This window comes from Cryptomeria japonica, chromosome 9 (genome assembly GCF_030272615.1).
Source record: "Cryptomeria japonica chromosome 9, Sugi_1.0, whole genome shotgun sequence".
NCBI classification, from domain to species: domain Eukaryota; kingdom Viridiplantae; phylum Streptophyta; class Pinopsida; order Cupressales; family Cupressaceae; genus Cryptomeria; species Cryptomeria japonica.
The window spans coordinates 375,781,082-375,803,820 of record NC_081413.1 but is presented as its reverse complement, the minus strand read 5'-3'; the positions used below and the strand labels follow the sequence as shown (position 1 = coordinate 375,803,820).

The window sequence follows — 22,739 nt, the reverse complement described above, 5'->3', positions numbered from 1 at the left end:
AAAAAATCAAACAAAATGTTTTTTTTGTAAAGAAATTAATTTTGGTGGCATCAATAGATTTAAATACCATATTGCCGGCATACCTGGCCATGATATTGAGGTATGCAAATTACAAACTCCTGAGGCAAAACGTTTCTGTTATGTCCAATTAGAAACACATGAACAAGAAAAGTTAACTAAGAAGAGGCAATTGGAAGAGTTAAGTGCTATTGGCTCCCATGCACCCACATCCGCATCCGCATCCACATCCGTAGGCTGTGTTGGAGAGGGTTCTTCCATGCCTCCCTTTCACCCTAGTGCTTCTGCTAGTGCTAGTGCTTCTACTTCTACTCCTCCTGGTGGCACTATTACCTTTGGCCCTAGAGTTCGGAAATCCAGGTTGGATAGTTATTTTGTGCCGCGTAGTACTCCTGGGGCACAACCCTCGCTTGAGGGCATGGGTTGGAACAAGGAGGTTCATGATGCTGCAAGAAAACAAATTTGCAAGTTTTGGTACTTTTACAACATTCCATTTATTGCAGCCAGGTAATTCTTTTTGATTTGATTGCTTTAAGTTTAAAAGTAAATTTATAGTTTGAAGTTGAACTCTACTTTGTCTAATCATAATCTATTTGTGACAGGTCTCCTTATTGGCAAGGCATGGTAGATTCCATAACCATTTGTGGTGCGGGGTTTAAAGCCCCTACCGATGCTGAGTTAAGTGGCCCCCTCTTGTTACAAATGGTTGAGGATATGAAAGTTGAGCTAGAGGACCACCGACAGTCTTGGAGCCAAAAGGGTTGCACCATCATGACAGATGGTTGGACGGATAGGAGGAATAGAACACTCCTAAATTTTCTTGTTTCCTGCAGAGGTGATTGATCATGATTCATTCTAATTTGTACTTCCCTAAATGCATTGAATAAATTAAATTTTGATTTGTTGAAAGTTTGAAACTTTATTTTCAGGATCCACCATGTTCTTGAAATCTATTGATGCTTCCTCACATGTGAAAAATGCCACATACTTATGTGAGGCTATTGAGGAAGTCATACAAGAGGTGGGGGAAGAAAATGTGGTGCAGGTGGTGATAGATAATGCAGCAAGTTATGTTGCTGCAGGTAAATTTTGAACTTTTCAAGTCTTGATGGAGAGGCATCTATGATTATTTAAAATTTTCTTAACACATCAAAATTTCTAATTAACTTAAAATTGCTGCAGGTAAACTTTTGATGGAGAGGCACCCGAAAATTTTTTGGTCTCCTTGTGCGGCCCATTGCCTTGACCTCATGTTGGAGGATATTGGTAAGCTTGAATGGGTGAAATCAATAGTTGAAAGGGCCAAAAATATCAGCAAGTTTATCTACAATCATGCATTGGTCCTTAGCATTATGAGGCAATACACGGGGCAAAAGGAGTTGGCTCGTCCAGGTATCACGAAGTTTGCCTCAAACTTCCTCACACTGAAATCCTTGATAAAATCAAAGGCGGCTTTGAGGCGTATGTTTGTTGGCGAGGAGTGGACTTCCTCATCCTATGCTACGACCACTGCAGGGATAGATGTGGTAAATTGCATTTTTGATGAGCCAGGTTTTTGGACCCCCTGTGGAGAAACCGTGCAGGTAAATTTATTACAATTTAACATTTAGTATCTACTATCTAGTATCTACTATTTAGTAATTTAATTTTAATTTATTAACAATTTAACTTTGCAATTTTTCTTTTTTTTTATTTAATTTGTGACTTAATTGTTTTTGTTTAACATTATGTGTAGGTCACTGAGCCCCTCGTAGTTCTCCTACGAGTTGTTGATGGGGAGAAGCCCTCTATGGGCTATATATATGAGGGTATGGATAGGGCCAAGGAGGCCATTAGGTCCATATATGCAGGAGATGAGGATAAGTATGGCCCCATTTGGGAGATTATTGATAGGAGATGGCAGAACCAGCTTCACAGGCCCATCCATGCAACAGCCTATTACCTTAATCCGGCATTTCGATTCCGTGATGACTTCAAGGAAGATGAGGAGGTTCTTAGTGGCCTGTATACAGTGGTTCAAAAGTTGTGTACTGATGGCACAGCCTCAAGTACAACGCTCCAGCTGGATAAATATAATAATCGAGAAGGGGCAATCTTCTCAAGCAGCATGTGCATAGAGGCTCGAACACAATTGCAGCCAGGTAGAAATATATGTAAACTTAAGACTCTTAAGTTTATGGCTTATGCATTTTAATTTTTTATTTTATAATCTAGCCTTAAAGTTGGAAATGAGTTTGATATTTTTTTCTTTTTCGTTATTTCAGATAGATGGTGGCAAATGTTTGGGCCCTCAACCCCAAACCTTCAAAAAATTGTCATCCATATTTTGAGCCAGCCATGCAGCGCTTCTGGATGTGAGCGCAATTGGTCCATGTTCGAGCACATCCACTCGAAGAGGCGTAATAGATTGTCTATGGAGAGGTTGAATGATCTTGTTTTTGTTCATTACAACCTTCGTCATAGGACCAGACAGATTTTGGACACTGACTCCTCTCCGATCACTTTAGCGGAGATCGATCCAGAGTCTGAGTGGATCACTGAGTCTACCGATCCCATCTTCACTGAGGAGGACCATGAGTGGGTTGACCAGGCAGACAGAGAGGCTGAGGCTGTGGCTATGGCAAAGGAGGAGGATAGAGCACGATCCGGCACAGGCACCTCACGGGCAGAGACTATGGCTTCTCAGTCATCCAGGACCTACATTAGACGCATTTGTAGGAGGCAGACAGACTACTCTGAGGCTGAGGATGAGCTAGAGCCTGAGCCATAGACTTGTTTTTGTTTACAGTTATATATATGTTTGGGAACATTTGATGTCATGGATTTTATATACATTTGACAACATTTATAACTCTATATATCTATGTTTTCTATTTCCTTCAGCTACAATTTACATTTCTACGCATGTGATGGATGTATGTTTATGTATGTGATCAAATTAGCTTCTATTTGATGATGTTATAGTGTCTTTAAGCTTTATTCAATAATGGGTGCATGAAACAAGTTTTAAATCGTTAAAAATCTCTAAATTTCAAGGGTTTTTTATTTTGCCGAGTCATAGCCGAGTCGTCGCCGAGTCATAGCCGAGTCACGAGTCGAGTCGGCCTTGCCGAGTCCGAGTCTGAGAACTTTGGGTGGAAGAGAAGAAACGTATCTCCCTTATGGCCTGGGATAAGATCTGTAGGCCCAAGTCGGCAGGGGGTATTGGGATTAAGAATATTAAGGTTCAGAGTAGGGCGCTAGGGGCCAAATAAGTATGGAGAATGTTGAGATTTCCTCATCTTAAGTGGGCCCAAATCCTTTACCATAAATATATCCGAGGCAGGGACCATATGAGCCTCTTCAGGGACTCCTCCCCTTCGAGAGGCTCGTGTATTTGGAACTTTAAGCTGGATTGTAGGAAAATCATCTTAGACAAATTATCATGGAATCTGGGCAAGGGTGATAAAGCCCTTTTCTAGTCCGACTCTTGGGGAGGTTTCCCAGTCCTTCGGCAAAAAGTTAACTTGGAATCGTTGAGAGTAGTACTAGAATCTGTTTGGGGTAGGTATGTTAAGGATTACATCACGCCTTCTGAGGGAGACTTAGCCCTTGATCAGGTGGACATCCCTGCAAGGGAGAAATTGTTGCTTCAAGACATCCTTAATAAGAGGATGGTCACTTTCAACTTAGGGTCAGATACTCTTGTCTGGGATGGGTCGAAATTGGGAGAATATACCTCAAAAGATGGTTATAATCTCCTCCTGAGTCAGTAGCTCTCCTCTTCCACTTTTGTCCCTTCAGAGTTATGTTAGGATAAGATGTGTTTACCAAAGGCAGGATTGTTCTCATGGTTTGCTCTCCAGGATAATATTTTAACAGCAGATAGATTCAGAAGGATGGGCTATGAAGGCTCTAGCAGATGTCCTTTATGTGAAGAGGCTGAAGAAGATAAAGACCACATCTTTCTCAATTGTAATTATGCCACTAAGTGTTGCCTTTGGTTGTGCCACAAATTAGGGTGGTACTCAACCTTTCCCAATACCATCCTTGGGATGTTTCAAGCATGGCCAATCTTTTTCAAGAACTCCCTATATGGTGGGCTTCGGAACCTGGCCCCTTCTTTGGTTATCTGGGAACTCTGGAAGGAACGCAATAGGAGACTCTTTAAGGAAGAGAAGATGGAGTGGACCCTTTTGGTGAATAAAATAGGAGCCTCAATTGCGGAGACTCTAAATAGTAGAATTTCTAAATTTCCTAGTAATCTCTCAGAGATTACCTACTGGGATGAGAAGATGAGGGGGCGGTGGTTTGGTTTGAGGATCCCCCCCTTTGTTGGAGATGGCAACTCCAAAAAACAGGAGCTGAGAAAGGTCTGCAAGTGGAGAGCCCCTAAAAGGGGTTGAGTCAAGCTAAACTTTGATGGAGCTTCCCGAGGGAACCCAGGTCCTGCAGCTATCGGATGTTGTATGCATGATGAGGGTGGGAGGGAACTGGATAGGCTAGCAAAACCTATAGGGTTTGAATCCAATAACAAGGCTGAAATCTTAGCCCTAATTGAAGGTCTCCTTCTTTGTCAAAATAGGGGTATTCGCAAACTGGCCATTGAAGGAGACTCGGCCATTATTATCAATGGCCTTAGAAAAGGTTCTTTGCCTGATTGGTACCTGAATGCGCTCTTGTCTAGAGCTCTTGGTCTCCTTAAAGACTTCAAGAGAACGACCTTCAACCATATCTATAGAGAAGGAATCTCTAGGGCGGATGAATTAGCTAATGCAGGAGCTGATGGGCAGTTCATTAGTTAGGAGGGAGGAGTCCTCCTCTGTTTTAGCTAATTGGTTGGTTATCCCAGGCTTCAGGTCTTGTTCAGCTTGGCTTGGGATCCCTCGGGGTCCTTTTTCTTTTTCTTTTTTCTGAAATGTGGCCATCCCCTTCTTCTGAAGGAGGTGAGTCTCTGCTACCTTAGGGGGCTAATCCTAGATCGAAGATGGAAGGAAGTGTTCCTATCATCGCTCTAAGCTGGGGAAGTTTAGGGAGCCTGTCTCTAAGCTCTCAGAATATATTAATGGTTCTCTGGTCTTTTTCGTGGAAAGCTTATTTCTTCTTTAGATCTCCTCTTAGAGCCTTATAAGATTTTACGTCTATTGGTATACATATGCATATATGGTTATGCATATTTATATAGACATGCATATATATAAATAATTATAGATATATATATATGCATGGATGTATATGTATTAATATTCATATAGATATATCGTACACCAATAGGAATAAGAGATTATGGTGCTTTAAGAGTTAGAATTATTGTTTAATTTATTTTATATTCTATATGTAATTTACAGCTACGATTTAGACCATATTTATCTATGGCTTTTAGCCATATTTTAGAGGCAGACGATACCTTTCCGGGACATCTTTTGTCACCAACTCCCCTCGATTAGTACCAACTTGACGACATTCTTGTGGTGTTGATGTGACTTCCCTTACCGCGATAGCCAGCAATTGGTTAGCAGCCCGTTCGTGTAGAGGCGGCGGTATTAATTACCTTGATCCTGCAGATTGTTTCAATTGCATCTCGGCCCTTCGATCTCTACCATCCATTAGTGTCTATCGTCCCTCTTAGGCAAGATGAGTTGTATTTCACGATGCCTTTTAATACTAGTTCTATTTAAGTTTTTACTTGCTTGGGCTCTGGCTTATCTGATATTCTAGCAGCTCCTATGGATACCCGCTAAGATTAATAGGGCTCAAGCGGCAAATGGCCTTTGTAGGAGAAATTAAGGAGGAGAGATTGAAAGGCATCCTGGTCTTTCCGACCCCCCTGGTCATCAGAGCAGTCATGAAAATCCTCGGGAATGATTATATTATGAATGAAGACCGCACCAGAGCCAATTCAAACATTGTCGCAATGTTCTTGGCAGTGGCTATGCATTTTGAGAATGACAGGAATGTGGTAATGAAACTTTGTAAAAAGGTCTTCTAGAAGGAACTGCTTGGAGAATTGGACCGGGTGGTGGTTAATATTGATGACGAGCTCTCTGCTCCGAAGCCTCATGACTATGATATTCTCATCAGGATGAATAACCGGGTGCCAAGATACCCAATTTTGTCAATTGACGATCCGATAGCCTTTGAAGCCTGCAACCCAATTAGGCGAAGGAATCTCTTTTTCCTCATGTGGCTTCTGCGGGTTAGGAAACTGACATGCAACAGGTGGTTCGCTAACTATCTAGAAGTGGAGAATATTGAAGTGGTTCCGGACGATGTGGAAATCCCTCCATCCCTTGCTTCCTCCCCTGCTAATTTGCCAGCCAGCTCTGGAGAAAAGGCTCCACAGGAGCGGGTAAGGAGAAGTCGGGCTGGTTAGAGGAGTCCATTATGGTTTCAGGCTTCCCGCCTCTTTATGACTCTCAAGTGTTTATAGTTTGGTTTTTGACCTAGATTAGTCAAATCTATCTTTAGACATATGGTTGTTAAGTAGGATTTTTTACTCTAACTTTAGTTTTGCTTCTATCCCTTGAGCTGGGTCATCCCTTCGCAGCTCGGACTTAGATTTTTGAAAGTGTTTATGGATTAAGTATATTAAGCTTATCGTCTTTACTCTGAGTGTATTTATTTATCTTATGTGAACTGATGGCCCTTTATGACTGGAAACTCATTTCAGTTCGTTCCAAGCTTTTAATCAGTTGCTATCTTATCTTCTATCTGTTTAATATATATATATATTTGTATTCATATATATGGGTATATAAAAGTAATATTTCTTATCTAGATGTATAGAGATATCTGTCTGGTTTCGTTTAAGCAGTGTTTGGCCTTTGCTATCATTTGAATGATGATGGATGATCGAGTAAGGTGGTTGTCTTCTACTTCATCTGTAAGCTTCTATGTTGATTATACGAGTTTCTTTCTGTAATTCGGTTCAGGGTTTTCTCCTTCTTCCTCCTCTCTTGCGCAAGATGTTTGTCTATGTTTGAAAGGCTCATCTCCCAATATAATGCTATGATATTGCTATTCAATGATTTGGGCTTCAAAAATTCTTAACATTACTTATAGTCTCTAAGGATGTTGTAGATTTATTATGAAGGTTTGGCACCACCAGTTGTGCGGTTTTTTCGAGCTAACATCTCTTGGAGTGATTGATGTAGGATAAGTCTGAAGGTTTTATGCAGGTCTGGTCACGATTAGCCTTGCAGGGCCTTCCCCTTGACAGTTTTGGAGCTTTATTATTCACTCAGGGAGTCTCTGGACATTGTTCTCTCATTTAAAACTTTGTAGTGTATCTCCTGACACTGATCTTGGCCGTAAGATCTTTTGTAGATCAAGAGATCATTTTGTAACCTGCTTCCGAGAGACCAAGTCCAGGCAATAAAGGGTGATGCAGACATCATTTTTTAGGAATGAGCAGTTCTTTCAGAACTTCAAAATTTTAGAACGATATCTCTATGTCATATAGCTCAACCTGTTGGGATTTTCCCAAGGACTATTGTATCTTGTTCTCATTCTTGTTAAGTGTATCATTAGATTTCGATCCTCTAAGGGATCTGGGCGAGACCGGAGGTTTTCTTCCTCCGTTCTTTCCTACCGGTGCCCACACTGAATGGAGTATGTAATCATTTTCTTTAATTAATAAAATTTTTAGGCTTCGGCCTTTTACCGATCAAAAAAAAAAAAAAATTAGAAATATTGAACGTCAAATAAAATTGTATTAAATATTAAAGTGCCACCGTAATTCTTAAATTAATAACAGTTCAGATTTGGTGTTTCAACTATCTTAGTTTTTACCCGATACATAGAGGCATCGACTCATTGCTTTCTGATTGCTAAACAAGTACCCACGCGCCATTGATGCTCTCAGATACTAATCCAAATTTTGAAGCTGCCATACTTAAAAACATTTGTATGCTAATCAAATAGAGGTGGGAAAAATCCCGACGAACTACGATTTATGAAAAATCCGCGATGAACCCTAAATAACGCAGAGAAAATCCTGACGAACCCAATAGAAGGCAGAAAAAATCATGATGAAATTAAAGAAGCCAGATAAAAAAAAATTCCGAACCCTAAAAAAGTGTTTTTGTGAAATATATCTCATTAATAAAAGCTACACCATTTTTCCGTACGAATATGAAGTGGATTTTTACGAATTTTTAGTATGGTTTTAAGTTCGCCGAATTTCAAACTTCATGGCCGAAATTCGGCAAACCCTATGACTTAGGGCAGCAACATCCTTGTTCTTGCTAGTATGCATGGGGATGTGCTTAATATGTAAGCTTAATATATGATGCTTGATGATGTTCTTATGCATAATTCAATAGTAATATTAATATAGACTGCAATATGTATGAGAGTCGTATTTAATTACATATATATCCATAATACATGAGAAGTTAGTATACTCTTAGCCTAGTCCTTGATCTTCTGCTAATGCCTATGGAGGATGGGCTAGACTTGTACTAAGGGAGAGGCGATCTAATTCCAACCAATTAGGTGGTCCCGAGATGGGGTAAGGATCAGTATCCCGTAAACCTTGAGGGAGTAGTCCCGAGATGGGGTAAGGGCCTGCATTCGTAAACCTTTAGGGAGCCTGTTGTAGTTTGGTTTCTCAGCACCCTGGTAACATAAATACCCCTTCCTCCATTAGGGTTAGGTAGTAACAAGGTTAGATCATAATAGAGGGCTATGAATTATAAAATGTGGAATTAATTGAAGAAAGCATAATAAATTGATAATGCATTCAGTAATGTATGATAATTGTTGAAAACATGACAGCTTCCAAGTAGGGGCATCACATGAAATATGTGTTCTTATTTGTTCTTTGGGATTGTTTGAGCATTAGTGCTCTATTAGTGTTTGAGGGAATGTGTTCAGTTCACTCTCCTCCTTGCCCATGTACATAGAGGTAGAGAGAGACGCAAAAAACTCTCCATCAAAGGCATTGTTCAATAAATTATGCTTCGCATTGTGGGAGAGATGGATCATTATCATTGCATTGTGATTTTTGGTATTGAGATGCATTGGATGGCTGGGTGAAAAATGGTGTATTTATATGTTGTGAATCATGGATTAAATGGTTGTTTATCTTATTGGATTTGAGACCCTTATTTTGATTTTACTTGGTATGAGACTCTCCTTTATCCTTCCCATGAAGTTGTCTTCCTCTTGGCTCCCCCTTTGAATAAACAAAAAAGTTTGTTTGGTGTGTATAGCAATCCCTTTTGTGTTCTTGATGATAGCCTTGATATTATGCATGAATGTGTGTTTATCTAGTTCTTGGATTGGTCTCTTGGCTTGGAGGTTGTTTAGGACCATGACTAGGCTTATGATGCCATTTAGTAGAGAGGTGAGAACCTTTCATTAGCATGCTTTTAAGTCAGATGCTATGATTAGAGTCCTAAGAAATTATGTATGCCAATATTCACTAGGAAGCAACACGAGCTTACCCAAACCAAGACCTTTCCTAGGTGTGTAATGTCCCTTATTGGGATATTCCTAAATTCTACCCTAAAACCACAATTTCAATTAAAATAAGAAATATAGTACATTTAAGAATACAAATTTACTAATTGAAATGCCCTTTATAAGAGAAATCCTGTTCTAGGTCCTGCACACAAATTAGTCACTGGAAATTGGCATTAAATCATAAGCCATGATAGCATATATCTTGCTAATCATTAGTTAAACATAATGGTATCCATAAACATCATTCATATTGCAACCCAAATAAGCAATAGCCGTTTCAAAGTAGATTCCTATAATAGTTTCATTAGGAATTTGTTAAAACGTTTGCAAACTGCAGTCTCAAGGTCGGTCACTCTTGTACTATGAGAGCATGGAAGGTGGGTCACCCTTCCATCCCTCAATTCACCTTGAAGGCTGGTTGTTTGCCCTCTCGGGTGAATAACTTAAAGCATAAAGCACATAATGCAGAGTTATAATGCCATAGATCTCAGACAAGTATAAAATATGTTATTCCATTCATAATCGTGTGTTGCAAGTTACATTCTGAAGTATATAAAGATACCGAGCGGGTGCGAGTGCCAACCGTCGCACCGCAACTACCACCGCTCGGTTGCCAACTAACAAACCCAATTACAACTTAATTAACTAGTCATATTCCCGTATACAATAATGCGGCTAACATCATCCCCCCCAAAAGAAAAGTCGTCTCCAAGCGACTTACAACAAAAATGGAGATCATGCAACCTAGACTATATACATATCAGAAAAACTAGGGAGGGGGCTGAGGAAGCGTCCCTGAAACAGAAGGCTGAGATGCCGATGTCTGGGCCGCCAAACGAGCGTGGAGCTCATACACCTGCTGAGTGCATACAGTCACATCTCGCTCTGCCACCAATACTTTCTCCAAAGTTGTCTTCACCATGTGTGCGGCTTCCAGCAACTCCTTCTCTTTTGTATCCGATGCCTCCATCACGCAAACCAACCGAGTCTGCAACAGACTCCTCTCGGTACTGACGGCATCCAACTCTTGCTGCACGTGGCTCCTCACACTTTGCTCAGCTGCCAGACAAATCTCTACCTCGGCCTTCTCTGCCCGGGTCTCAACCGTCTCTGCGCGGGCCACCTCAACCTGTGCCAACAACTGCGCCCTCCCGACTGCCCAGGAGGCCTGTTGACTGGCCATCTCCTTCTCCAACGCTACTCGTGCAGCCTCACGGACCGCAGACTCCTGTTGTGTACGCCTCAATGTATAATAGGCATCCCGGTAGACCTGCTCGATCTCGCAGACAACTGCCGTCACCCGAATCTCCACAACGGGCTGACGCAGCCTCCAAGCCTAGAGCATCTCCTCTGTCTTAGTAGTCGGCCAACCCTGAGACTCAAAGCAGGTAGCAAAGGCTGTCGAGCAACCCACCCGCATAAACTGTAAGACCTGCTCTAGCTCCACCACCACCTGCTGCAATGCTTGCATTTGGGCAGCGACCACCACCCGCCTACCCCTCGTCACCATGTCAGCCATGTCAGCTAGATAGGTCTCAATATCCTCCCCCGTCTGCGCCGAAGGCTGTGAAGTCTTTGGTGGAACAAACACAACCGCATCCTACTGTGAAGGTACCTCCTCCGCCACCGAAGGTGTACCATCCCCTGGCGCCTGCCCAGAGGCGACCTCCCCTACCTCGTTCCCAACTACGAGTCCATGCGCCTCACCCGATGAGTCGTCCAAGTCGACTACCTTCGCTCTAGTCTCTCGACACGGTGAGAATACCACAGCTCCCTCCGGTTGTGCCAATGTCATCTGAAACCGTTGTGTGAGCCAACTCTGCATAGCCACGACCGACGGGTCGGCACACATCTCTACGACCGGGGGATGGTTCGCTCTCGTTGGCTCCTCCAACAAAGACGCAGACACAGTCACCACTGTGTCACTCCCCACAATGTCCAACCGTACCCGAGGCTCTGTACCCACTACCTCCCTCAACCCTTGCTCGGCGACCACTATCCGATGCGATGACTCCTCCGTCCCTGACTCTGCCATGTCCTCCGTAGGTGCCGCTGTGGTTGGGCTGGGTGGTGCTACCTATTGCTGAAGGGGGCCAAGTGTAACTGGCGTGCGGCTCTGTCCGAAGGCCGGAATAAAGGTGCCGCCTACTCCAAATTATGGCAACGGCGTGCCCACCGGTAGCAGGGGTGGGGCAAACAGAACCCGCTCCTCTGTTGCCATGCTGCTATCATCCTCCTCTTCTGTTTTTGATTCCTCTGTGCTACTGGTATCCCTCCCGCTATCAGGCTCCCCTGAAGCCGAGGCCGTATCTACTGCCCTTTTCTGCTTCGCGGAAGAGTGCCCAATGTCCAAGTGCCTCCAATACATTATTTGAGGCTCACCTGCTGCCAACGGTCCCCATGGCCGTACCTCCAACTCTTCCTCGGGCACTGCTTCCCGCGTGGCCTCCAGGAACAACCCTATAGCATAGTGAGGCATATAGAATGTGCGTAGCGTCAAAAACTCATACATGCGCTCTGCGAGTAACGAGGCCCAATCATACACAATGCCATTCATTAACCCGTTCATCAGCATAATCTGAGGGAGGGCGATGTCCGACGCCCTACCCGACCCTGTCAATCTGCTCTTGATGACATCCATAATGCATCTCCAGTGGCCCTCCGCAACAAAAGTCTTACGGATTCCTCGACCCTTCGTGGCACTAGCCACGCTGTCCAACTCTACTGTCGTCAAGTTCCTGGAGATTAATTTAATCCACCGCTCCTTCTCTTCCCGCTTCATCTTTTTAGCCTTCAGTTCTATTTTCTTGCCCTGTCTACCTGGAATGCCGAATACCTTCGTGAAGTCCCCTGCTTTGAAAGACATGGTAACATCCCTCCCGAGGTATTCAAAAGTGTTGGTGCATGTGTGCCTGTCGAAGGTGTCTACCATGAACCGTAGGGCACCCTCATACTCGCGGATAGGAAACACGGGCATCCAAATAGCCCACTCCACTTCCGCCTTACGGAGGTTTTGCTTCACCAGATCATCGTCGGGAGTGTCCTGCCACCATTTCCGGCATTCCGACCCATTCAAGCCTTCAAAGGTGATGTTCTGGGGCGTCAATGTGTTTTTCCCACTTACAGCAGCCTGTGGTGCCTTCTGCTTTTGCTTTTGTCGGGCACCGGCATCCATGGTGCTGCCTGCAACACGTACGCCTGACACTAAAACTTTGGTATTGCTATCCCTCTGGCTGCTACTGGAGGGAGTGTGCAGCTGTTTTTTCCAACTTCTTTTCCCTACTGAATCCATTAATCTCTGTATAACTGAATTCCTGAATTCCTGTTAAAAAATCGTACGGTCTTAGGCACCTTCGTAACGACCTTCTTTGTCTTGTGTAGCTGCGTGATCTACCTGTGGCGGTCCTTTTTCCCTTGCGTGGCTGTGTGGTTTACTTCTGGCGTGGGCTGCGTGGGATTGTGCGGGGCTGTGCGGGCTTCTTTTTGCGGCTGCTCCGTTTTCCGTTGCTTCTTTGTTTGCCTTTTGTGCGAGGTTTATATTAGCAGGTGGCGTGTGCGGGTTGGGCGGCGTTGTGCGGCATGCACGGGCTGGCTTTTCTTTTTATTTCCGTTTGTGCCTTGCGGTTTGTGTTTCAATGCTTTGTGGAGGGTTTTAATGCTGTTGGCGGTGTGTGGGAGACCACCGCACGGTGGCATCCACCGCCGATGGCCCCACCGTCCGTGGTCCCGCCGTAGGTGGTTCCACCACACGGTGGTTCCACAGTACGGTGGACCCACTTTTTTTTTTCTTTTTTTTTTTTAATTTTTTTCCGTACGGTACGGTTGTCGTACAGACCGTACCTTCTTTTTTTTTTCTATCTTATAATAGACTGACAAACATCCAGACTAGAGGGGCCAAGTTCCCTCCATTCATGATAAATCTTTAATTTCAATCCATTGACGGCGTCTAGCACCTCCTTCCCATCCAGCATCCACAACTTAATCGCCTCGTTGGTATTGACCTCGCGTACCCTAAAGGGCCCTAGCCATCGCACTTTGAATTTCCCAGGTTTGATTTCATTCTTCCCGTTGAATTTCAACACTAGCTGTCCAGGAGTAAACTTCATTCGCCGAAGGTGCTTGTCGTGCCACACCTTTCGTCTTTGCTGGGCTGTCTATGTGGCCCATTGTGCCAGCATTCTTTTTTCGTCCAACTTACTTAAGGCATACAATCTCTCCCTCAAGCTCTCCATATCCCCGAGTCTGTTCTCTACTGCAATGCGAAGGCTTGGCACCATGAATTCCACTGGCACCACCGCCTCCTGCCCGTACATGAGTTGGAACGGAGTCTGACCCGTGGTCACTTTGTAAGTCGTTTTGTAGGCCCATAGTACAGAGGGTAACCTCTCTTTCCAATCTTCCTTTTCTACCCCGCAGGACTTGTAAATTACCGATACCAATATTTTGTTTGTGGCCTCCGCCTGGCCATTGGCACGTGGGTAGTACGGGCTCGATAATGAGTGAAAAATCTTGAACTCTGACATCAACAGCCGTATGACATGGTTCACGAAGTGGCCCCCCGATCACTGGTCAACTGAATAGGTATACCATATCGCGTAATGATTTGTTCGTAAATAAATTTCACTGTGCTTACTGTCAAATTATCCGGGAGAGCCCTTGCCTCCACCCACTTGGTCAAGTATTCTGTCGCAACTACAATGTACCGGTACCGTCGTGTGCGGCTGGCCTTAAGAGGACCCACAAAGTCAAGTCCCCATCGTTCAAAGAGTTCCTGTGCGTGCGACGGGTTGAGGGGCATGAAGTCCCGTTTCAGAGGTTTGCCCGCCCGTTGGCAAGTGTCGCACCCCACGACCCACTCCCTGGCGTCGTGATGTACCGTTGGCCACCACAGTCCTGCAAGAAGCACCTTGCGGGCTGTAGTGTCTAGGCCCATATGTCCACCTGCGGGTCCTTCGTGTGCCTCCCTTAATACGCTCGAGACTTCTTCCCCCATGACACAACGCCTTAATACCTGGTCCGGCCCCATTTTGTAGAGTAACCCGTTGATGAGCGAAAAAGTCCTACTCCTTAATACGAGCTTTCTCCGTTCCCCTGGAGGCATACCCTCCGGAAATCAGGACGTCGATAGGTACTCTCCAATCTTCCTGTACCATGAAGGGAGTACGGCTATTTGGAACAAGTGTGCATCCGGAAAATCATCATTTACTCCCTCTGGAGGTTCCCCCGACTTAATCTGGGACAGCTGGTCAGCTATGACATGGCTTCGCCCTGGTCTTACCACAATTAAAAATGTGAACTCTTGTAGTAGCAATAGCCAACGGCTTATCCTCCCCTGGATAATAGGCTTGTTTACCAAGTACATGAGTGCCTGGTGGTCTACGTAAAATGCGAATGGTGTGGCCAGGAGGTAATGACGGAATTTCTGTACGGCATAGACCATACCAAGGGCTTCACGTTCTGTGGTACTGTAGTTCTTTTCCGCCTTCGAGAGCAACCTGCTGGCAAAGTAAACGGGGTGGTCCAACCCGTGTCCTCCTACTTGGGCTAATGTAGCCCCGATGGCATAGTTTGAGGCATCCACGTGAACATGGAATTCCTTATCCCAATTCGGGTATGCCAGTATGGGTGCTCCCACCAACCTTGTCTTCAACTCTTCAAAGGCCTTGCTCTGTGGCTCTGCCCAAATGTATGGTTCCCCTTTCCATGTCAACTTATCCAACGGGTGGGACACCTTAGCGAAGTTCTTGATGAACCTCCTGTAGTACCCCACATGACCAAGGAAGGACTTTATCCCCGTGACGTCTGTAGGAGGTTCCATTTCTACTATTACCCGAATCTTGTCTGGGTCCGTTTTCAATCCTTCTTTACACACAATGTGTCCCAACAATCTTCCCTGTGGTACCATGAATCTACATTTCTTCGGGTTGAGGGCCAACCGTGCCCTCCAACATCTCTCTAGGCACTCCTCGAGAGTTTTTAAGTGGATGTCCTGTCCGCTGTAAATAGACCAATCATCCAGGAACGCTTTGAAGTTCCCCACCGACATCTTGTCGAAGATGTGCAAGATGATGCGCTGAAAGGTGGCAGGTGCATTGCATAGACCGAAGGGCATTCGGTTGTATGCGTACACACCGTCCACCACGAAGGTTGTTTTCAACTTATCTTCCTCCGTGATGGATATCTGGTTGTACCCAGAGAACCCATCCATGAAGAAATAGATTTCATGTCCAACTACTTCCTCCAAGATGCTGTCGGTGAAGGGTATGGGAAACAGGTCTTTAATAGTGACAGCGTTCAAGCACCGGAAGTCTACACAGATCCGGATCTGATTGGCCTCTTTCTTGAGGGAAATCACAATGGGAGACACCCATTGGCTTGTCTGCACTTTGAAGATTATTCCCACTTCCAACATCCGCTCAATTTCGTCGTTCACCCGTGCAGCATAATTTTTGTTCATACGGTAAGGCTACTTCCTTACCGGTTGGGCTCCCAGTACTAATGTTATTCGGTGTACACACAACTCTCGGGGCATGCCCTTCAAGTCCTTGTATGTCCATGCAAAGACATCCTTGTATTCAAGGAAAATTTTGAAGGCTGCGACCTTCAACACTTGATTCCAATCATCTCCGACGAGGATGATCTTGGAGTCACTCGTCCCCCCGAGATTTGTCTCCTTTAAATTGGCTTCCTGATATTTAATGGGCTCCCCCTTCGGGAATTGGTGTGTCGGCGTCTCATTCACCGAGGCCTCCCTTTCCTTGTACTCAGCATATTCTGGGGGAAATATATCTGGTTCTTCCTCGATGCTCAATACATTGCACGAGGGTGTAAATAATTCATAATCTCCCATTTGCCAATGGAAGAGGCCATTCAAGGAGTCCCCGTCGTCCCCTGAGCATGCCTCCAGTTCTAACACCCCTTCGTCACTAGGTTCCATGCGGCATCCGTCTCCGCCCTCCGCCAACTGGTCTCCCTCAGATTCCGAGTCGGAGGAGGAGGCTAACTCCTCACTCACCATCTGCGTACGGAGATCGATCACGTACTTCCTCCCGACGTTTTCCAAGGAAAGGGTATTCCGCTTCCAGTTATGGTTCGCTTTTGCTGCAATGAGCCACCCACGCCCGAGAATGGCGTCATATCCTTTCTGCTTCAAGGGGATTACTACAAAATCCAGCACGAATGGCTGCATGCCAACCATCACCTACTGGCCCATGAGGGTACCAAGGGGTTTAATCCCGTGTTGGTCTGCCCCTAGTAGGTTGAACGTAGGGGGCCACAACGTAGGCTTTCCCAGTTTTTTCCATGTCGCTTCTGGGAGCACATTTACTCCCGACCCTCCGTCCACAATAGTGTCTGTCAAGGTAGTCCCCAGTATGCCCATTTCTACTACCGTCGGTTGGCGTCCGCTGTTGACTACCAACAACATGGGGTCGACCGTGGGGCTTAGGACCTCCCTTAACGCAGAGTCGGCTGTGGGGCTCACAACCTCCCTCATTTTCACCTGTGAAGGTACAGAGTTTAAGATAGCAGTTTTTAGCTGCGGCATGGTCTCCAGGATGTCTTGAATTCTCACGGGTACCTCTATCTGCAATATTTGCTATAAGATTTCCTCTTCTCCCCTCATTCGTAGGGGACTTGCGGTCTCGTGGCTGTTCTGCCCTTGTGCGGCCATTTCCTTTGTGATCTCATCTCTTGCTTCCCGCACCCTCTCGGTCTCCGTGCGGGGATTTGGGTATGCACTCTTTTTGGCCTGCGCCCTGGTGATTGCCAATACTTTCGCCTCCGTGGGTTCTATGTTTAGAAGGTTTACACCAGGCTTCGGGCAATTTGCGTCCTCATGGTCACCTGGCCCACACCATCGGCAGAGGTGCTGAGGGTTAGCTTCCTTTATGCAATCGCAGGCGAAGTGTCCCCACTGATTGCAGGCCCTACACTGGATCATTGGCCGGCCTTTGGCGTCATACTGGATCCGGTTTCTATTATTGTTATTGTTATTATTTCTTTTGCCGCTACGTCTGCTATCCCGGTATCCTCCAGATGATGCCGTTGTGTTTGTTTGTTGGCCCGTACCCGCTGGTGCGGACGTTGTGGCCTACTCCGTGAACAACACCTGGTTCATTTGCGTGTTCCGGGTTTTCATGTTGTATGGGCACTCCTTGGTGCAGTGTCCCATCACTTGGCAAATCTCGCAAAATGCCTTCTTCGGGCAAGTACCCTTTGTGTGCCCCTCCTCTTTGCACTCAGCGCACCATATGTCCCCTTCGGTCCGACTAGTGCTTCTCATTGTTTTGAATTCCCTTCTCATTCCCTCCATGTCTTTCTAGAGCGCTTGCACCCATTTGCCAACCTCGCTGTCGCTGCTGCTTTCCTGTGACGAGTCATCCTCCTCCGACAAGCTATCCTTCGTCTTCTTTTTCTTCAATGTCTTGGTCTCGCTCTCGAGATCCATCGCTCTATTGTATGCGTCTTCGTACGATGTAGGTGGAACGATTTTCATCTTCTTTTGGAGGGAATGCTTTAGTCCCTCCACAAACCATCGCTTTTTCAACCCATCTGCTCGTTGACTGTCCATTTTTCCCAGTAGTTCCTTCAACCGCCGACTATAAGCTCGCACTGTCTCGTTCTTATTCTGCTTCGTTCCATAGATCTCAACGACTATTTCGTTGTCATCTCTCAGGAGACGGAACTCTATCCCAAACTCCTTCAGATCGGGCCATGTGCCGACTTTGGCCTTATCCATATTTGAGTACCAGTCTATGGCCACTCCCCTCAAAGTTGTTGGGAATTGTGTTACCCATTCATCTTGATCGGTAACACCGTTTGTTGACCATATGGTTTCGCACGTTCGACAATGGCGAACGGGATCCTCCTTCCCGTCGCCATTGAACTTCGGTAGTTTCTGTTTACCTGCCATTGATGGGGGTCGTCTCCCCTGCGATGGTTGTTGCTGTGTCTGAGCCCCTGTGTCGCTCCCTCCAGCGCCCGTGGTGTGTCCTGCATGGGTGACTAGTGGTACCGTGTTTTGCCTGTCGTGCGTCGCACCTACAGCCATACGGTTGCCCTCCCCGTCGCTCTCACCCGCGCCCACTCCTGGTTCTCGTTGGTGATCTTCACTCCGTGGTGTAAGGGATAAGTTTCTAAACTGATCCCGCGTCTCCTCGACTAGATTTCACCGTAACCTGTTTCTTCCAGAAACTCTTTGTGGCTCTACGTCCTACGATGCTCTGGCGACGCGTAGAAATTTCCGTCGGCTTCTGCACCCTCCGTGACACCTCCTTGGTTCCACACGGGCCACCCTTCGGTAGGTCGTCCTTCGGCAAGTTGCCTTAGCCTCCGTCTACGTTCTACTTGCTGCTCCAGAATCAAGGCCCTTTGTGCGGCCTCCCACTCGTCCGTTTCTGCTTTTTTATTTCTATCTTTATTCAATAGGTTGGGCATTAATTGTCGCACATTTCCATAACTCACAATACATAAATCAAAACATGTCTTTATTAATTCATTTCCTCCAATACAACTCGTGTCAATGACACTTTTATTTGAATATAAAAAGTTCAAGGTTCATTTCCCTCCTGGCCTAGCGCCATCTCGTTCCGTTTCCCGTCGACTGTTTTCTTCGTAGCATTGAAGGATTTGTTGGCGTTGCTGCTAGGCTAACCTCCAGCGCTGTCCACACGACACTTGGTGGGATTTCCGCCTCCGCCACCTCTCGTCGGACATAGGTCTGGATAGCTACCTGGAGCAAAATTGAAAATTCTCTCATTGCCGTGTCTTCTCCTATGTAAAGTTTTGTTCGCGCGTCGTCGGCCTCTGGGTTTATTTCACCAACGGGTAGGCCCATCGTGTCCATGCGCCCTCCGCGTCTTCCGTTCCCGAGTACGTCTAGGCAACGGCGCCAAATGTTTGCCCTCTCCGGTGAATAACTTAAAGCATAAAGCACATAATGCAGAGTGATAATGCCATAGATCTCAGACAAGTATAAAATATGTTATTCCATTCATAATCGTGTGTTGCAAGTTACATTCTGAAGTATATAAAGATACCGAGGGGGTACGAGTGCCAACCGTCGCACCGCAACTACCACCGCTCGGCTGCCAACTAACAAACCCAATTACAACTTAATTAACTAGTCGTATTCCCGTATACAATAATGCGGCTAACACTGGCCATCCTCCTTTATCAAGCCCAAGAGCATGGAAGGCTGGTCTTTCATTCTACCTCCTAGCCCACGAGCATGGAAGGCTGGTCTTTCATTCCACCTCCTGACCCACGGGCATGGAAGGCTGGTCTTTCATTCCACCTACTGGCCCACGAGCATGGAAGGCTGGTTGTCCATTCCATCTCGCGGTGCCCTACTCAATAAGAGCATGAAAGCCGGTGTTCCTTCACCTCTCATGAACTTGGAAGGCTAGCTATACTTCCTATTTGCAATCAATTTCTCTAAATTCAGAATGGATTACTATACAAATCTTCCATTACATGTTTATAATAAAAAGAAGCATTTAGATTACTCACAAAAATCAATAATTACGGCAAGTATCTCTATTGCATGAACACATATGTACAGGTCTACAATTCTACTTATTTATCAGATTTATCTTTTAGTTAGAATTGCTGCTAATATTAATTCCAGTTCTGATTTCAATTCTTTTTCTGCTTTCCTTGATCATTCCATGCCTTCTCCAAGAGTAGACCCCCCTATTTATTATTCTCAACAAGCGATGAAGCCAAGGGATGCAACTCCTTCAAGAGAAACTTTGGATTATCAATGCAAGAAATAGAAATTAGTACCACTTGTAAATTTGTAATCAACATGAAAGAGTCACATTTAGCCAAGAAGCATGGTGTTTGATTAAGAAATGAAGTAACTGCTTCAAGAACCTCAACAAGATACACAAAATACAAATGAAAAATGGAATTTTCAAGCATTTCAAATACCTTTCAAGTGTTTGGTTTTTCCTTAGCTGCATCCGAGAGAAGTTCAAGTGCCACGCAAGCTTGTCTGGATACCATGGTAAAGGCTTTACAAATTCAGCAACATTGCCACCTATGTCCTAGTCCAAGAAACAGCATAGACTAGTTAGCTCGATTTAGTTTAAAGACTGGAGAAAATAGAGCATTGTATAAACACATTTTAAAAAGAGGTGGTATATACCTCAGGATTGACAGATGCTAAAAAATCATTTTCCAGCTGGAAAAGAATATCATCAGCAAACTGCCCACTGATACAATGAAGATTGCCAACAACATCCACATAAAGCATTATATATCAGGACACATTCAGATCATGGCCAATAAAAGCAGCAACAAAAAATACCAAAGATGTCTTGAAAGATTCCTAGTTTATATCCAACAACAATAACACATACATGTTTCAACTTGTGAAGTATGCAACGGTTTTTCGAAAAAATATAGTCATAACTTTTGTTCATACAGAAATTTGACCAAAAAAGAAAATGTGTCTTCAATGCATATCAGTAAATTCTGTTTTTTGTTTTTTTCATAAAATGTATTGATGCTTCCTATACAGTAATTCTACACGCATTTTTTAAAATTCCCCGTAAGAAACTGCTGCAAAAGTTATTGAAATTCAAAAAAATAATAAACCAAAAAATCCCAATATACATGTGTTGTTCAGTATGATGAATTGCCCCTGAAATCATAAAATTAAGTGATGCAAACTTCTTGTGTACAAGGAAATTTTAAACAATAACATTAGTATACCATCCTTAGGTAATAACCTTTTCAAACTCTATTCAATTTCTTACATACTAAAAATTAAGAATTTTGGAATTCTGTTCAATGTAAAAGATAACTATTTTCCATCATAGAAAAATTAAGAATTTTGGAGATAAAAGGAAAAACTCATGATCTTTAATCGTAAAAATAATACTATTTGTGAATTATGTTATATTCATAGAATAGTTGGTTACTGATCACCACTATACATTACAAACTAATTACACTTCACATAATAACTGTGATACAAAGAATCCGATTTATGGTTGAATCCCAGTTAGGCCCTGACGGCATCCATAACTAAGCTTCATCATGCAGAGATTTCAAAAACTCTTTCATTTTGTGATAACATAATTCAAGCTATGATAGCAGAACATATTCGTCTATTCCATTCAATCCATGGAAAGAGATCCAATCAACCAACTCTTACACAGTATCACTGTGCTAATCAGTCTTCCTATCTTAGGAAAAACTTCCTTATTCAAAAATATGCTCAAGAGATCAGGTGGATTTCATTCTTTATTTGGAACCAATCGGAGTCAAGAGCTTTCAATATAACATGCCTTTCTCTTCTTTACAATCTGTATAAAACTTCAAATCATTGTGGTCCTTCTATGTCAGTGGACAACCAACATGAACATTGTCAAATTAGTTTTCTAGGGCAGGAGTATCTCGGGAAGAGTAGTTCATCTTTTGCTATGAATGAAGACATTTGACTACTGGGACGTAGAGAGTTGGAACGCATGATTTTGAGGATGACAGAACATCAATATGGATTGAATACTAGGAATACTTTAAGTGTTAAATAACATTTGGCAAAGAGCTTTTGTAGTTGGCACAGTCTTTTGTACTGGGCAGGTGCAATCCTACAAAATAGAAGCATAGGTTTCGGAGTCTTTCTACAAATAACCCACAGCTTCTTTCAATCCTGCTCCCTTCTTGTGTAAATAGTTCAACATCTAAAATAGGCAACTCCACTAAATTATGTTATCAAAGGAAACCTAGCGGAATTTGTAATGTCCCCAGTTGGTATATACCCAGTGTTACCCAAGGACGCATTTCTTGGTAAAAATCAAGCGTCCTGGAAACGTCAATGTCCCGGGGACGGCAGGGATACCTGCTCATGTATTAACTATGAATTTATGAATTTCAGCTCATTTGAACTCTCAATTCAACTCAATTGCTATGTATAATGTATATGATAAATGATATATCAATGTTATCAAATGAATATTTCGAATTTCCCTATATAATTTAAATTTTCCCTATTTTTTATATAGTCGTCCCCTCGTCCCCAAAAATAGCAAAAAAAAAATCCATCCCGAAAATCCATTTCCCCATCCCCCTGTCCCAAAACCTCGGGGTAACATAGGATATACCACTTTTTTGCCCAAAAATGACAATTCCAACAATACAACTTATTTACAAAGAATATTCTATAAATATATTACATAATTGCAATTAAACTTAGAGAAAAATAATCAAACAAAATGATCATGACGAATTCCTATTGGAAACATCTCCTAGATGCATTTGGA

General features: G+C 44.0%; 2 protein-coding genes across 3 annotated transcripts in view; one reads left to right on the top strand and one right to left on the bottom strand.

Annotated features, from left to right (window-relative positions):
* Positions 1 to 22,739, bottom strand: part of LOC131072564 (multisite-specific tRNA:(cytosine-C(5))-methyltransferase trm4b) — a 248,177-nt gene that overhangs the window by 184,127 nt on the left and 41,311 nt on the right. For both annotated transcript variants that reach the window (XM_058008759.2, XM_058008751.2), the window contains exons 3-4: positions 20,618 to 20,684; positions 20,401 to 20,516 (exon numbers count right to left, since the gene is read on the bottom strand). In XM_058008759.2, coding sequence (XP_057864742.2) covers positions 20,401 to 20,516; positions 20,618 to 20,684 — 183 coding nt within the window. The remainder of the gene's footprint in view (positions 1 to 20,400; positions 20,517 to 20,617; positions 20,685 to 22,739) is intronic.
* Positions 5 to 3,141, top strand: LOC131858042 (uncharacterized). The gene is made up of 6 exons (XM_059210907.1): positions 5 to 525; positions 621 to 853; positions 948 to 1,100; positions 1,201 to 1,601; positions 1,754 to 2,159; positions 2,283 to 3,141. The coding sequence occupies exons 1-6, from the start codon at positions 278 to 280 to the stop codon at positions 2,786 to 2,788; spliced, it is 1,947 nt and encodes a 648-aa protein (XP_059066890.1). The 5' UTR covers positions 5 to 277; the 3' UTR covers positions 2,789 to 3,141.

Excerpts from the sequence above, each read along its gene's own strand:
- LOC131858042 (XM_059210907.1), top strand. The coding sequence starts at position 278 with ATGCCTCCCTTTCACCCTAGTGCTTCTGCTAGTGCTAGTGCTTCTACT. Across the intron at positions 526-620 it reads ATTCCATTTATTGCAGCCAG|GTCTCCTTATTGGCAAGGCA; the intron begins GTAATTCTTTTT and ends TATTTGTGACAG. Across the intron at positions 1,602-1,753 it reads CCTGTGGAGAAACCGTGCAG|GTCACTGAGCCCCTCGTAGT; the intron begins GTAAATTTATTA and ends CATTATGTGTAG.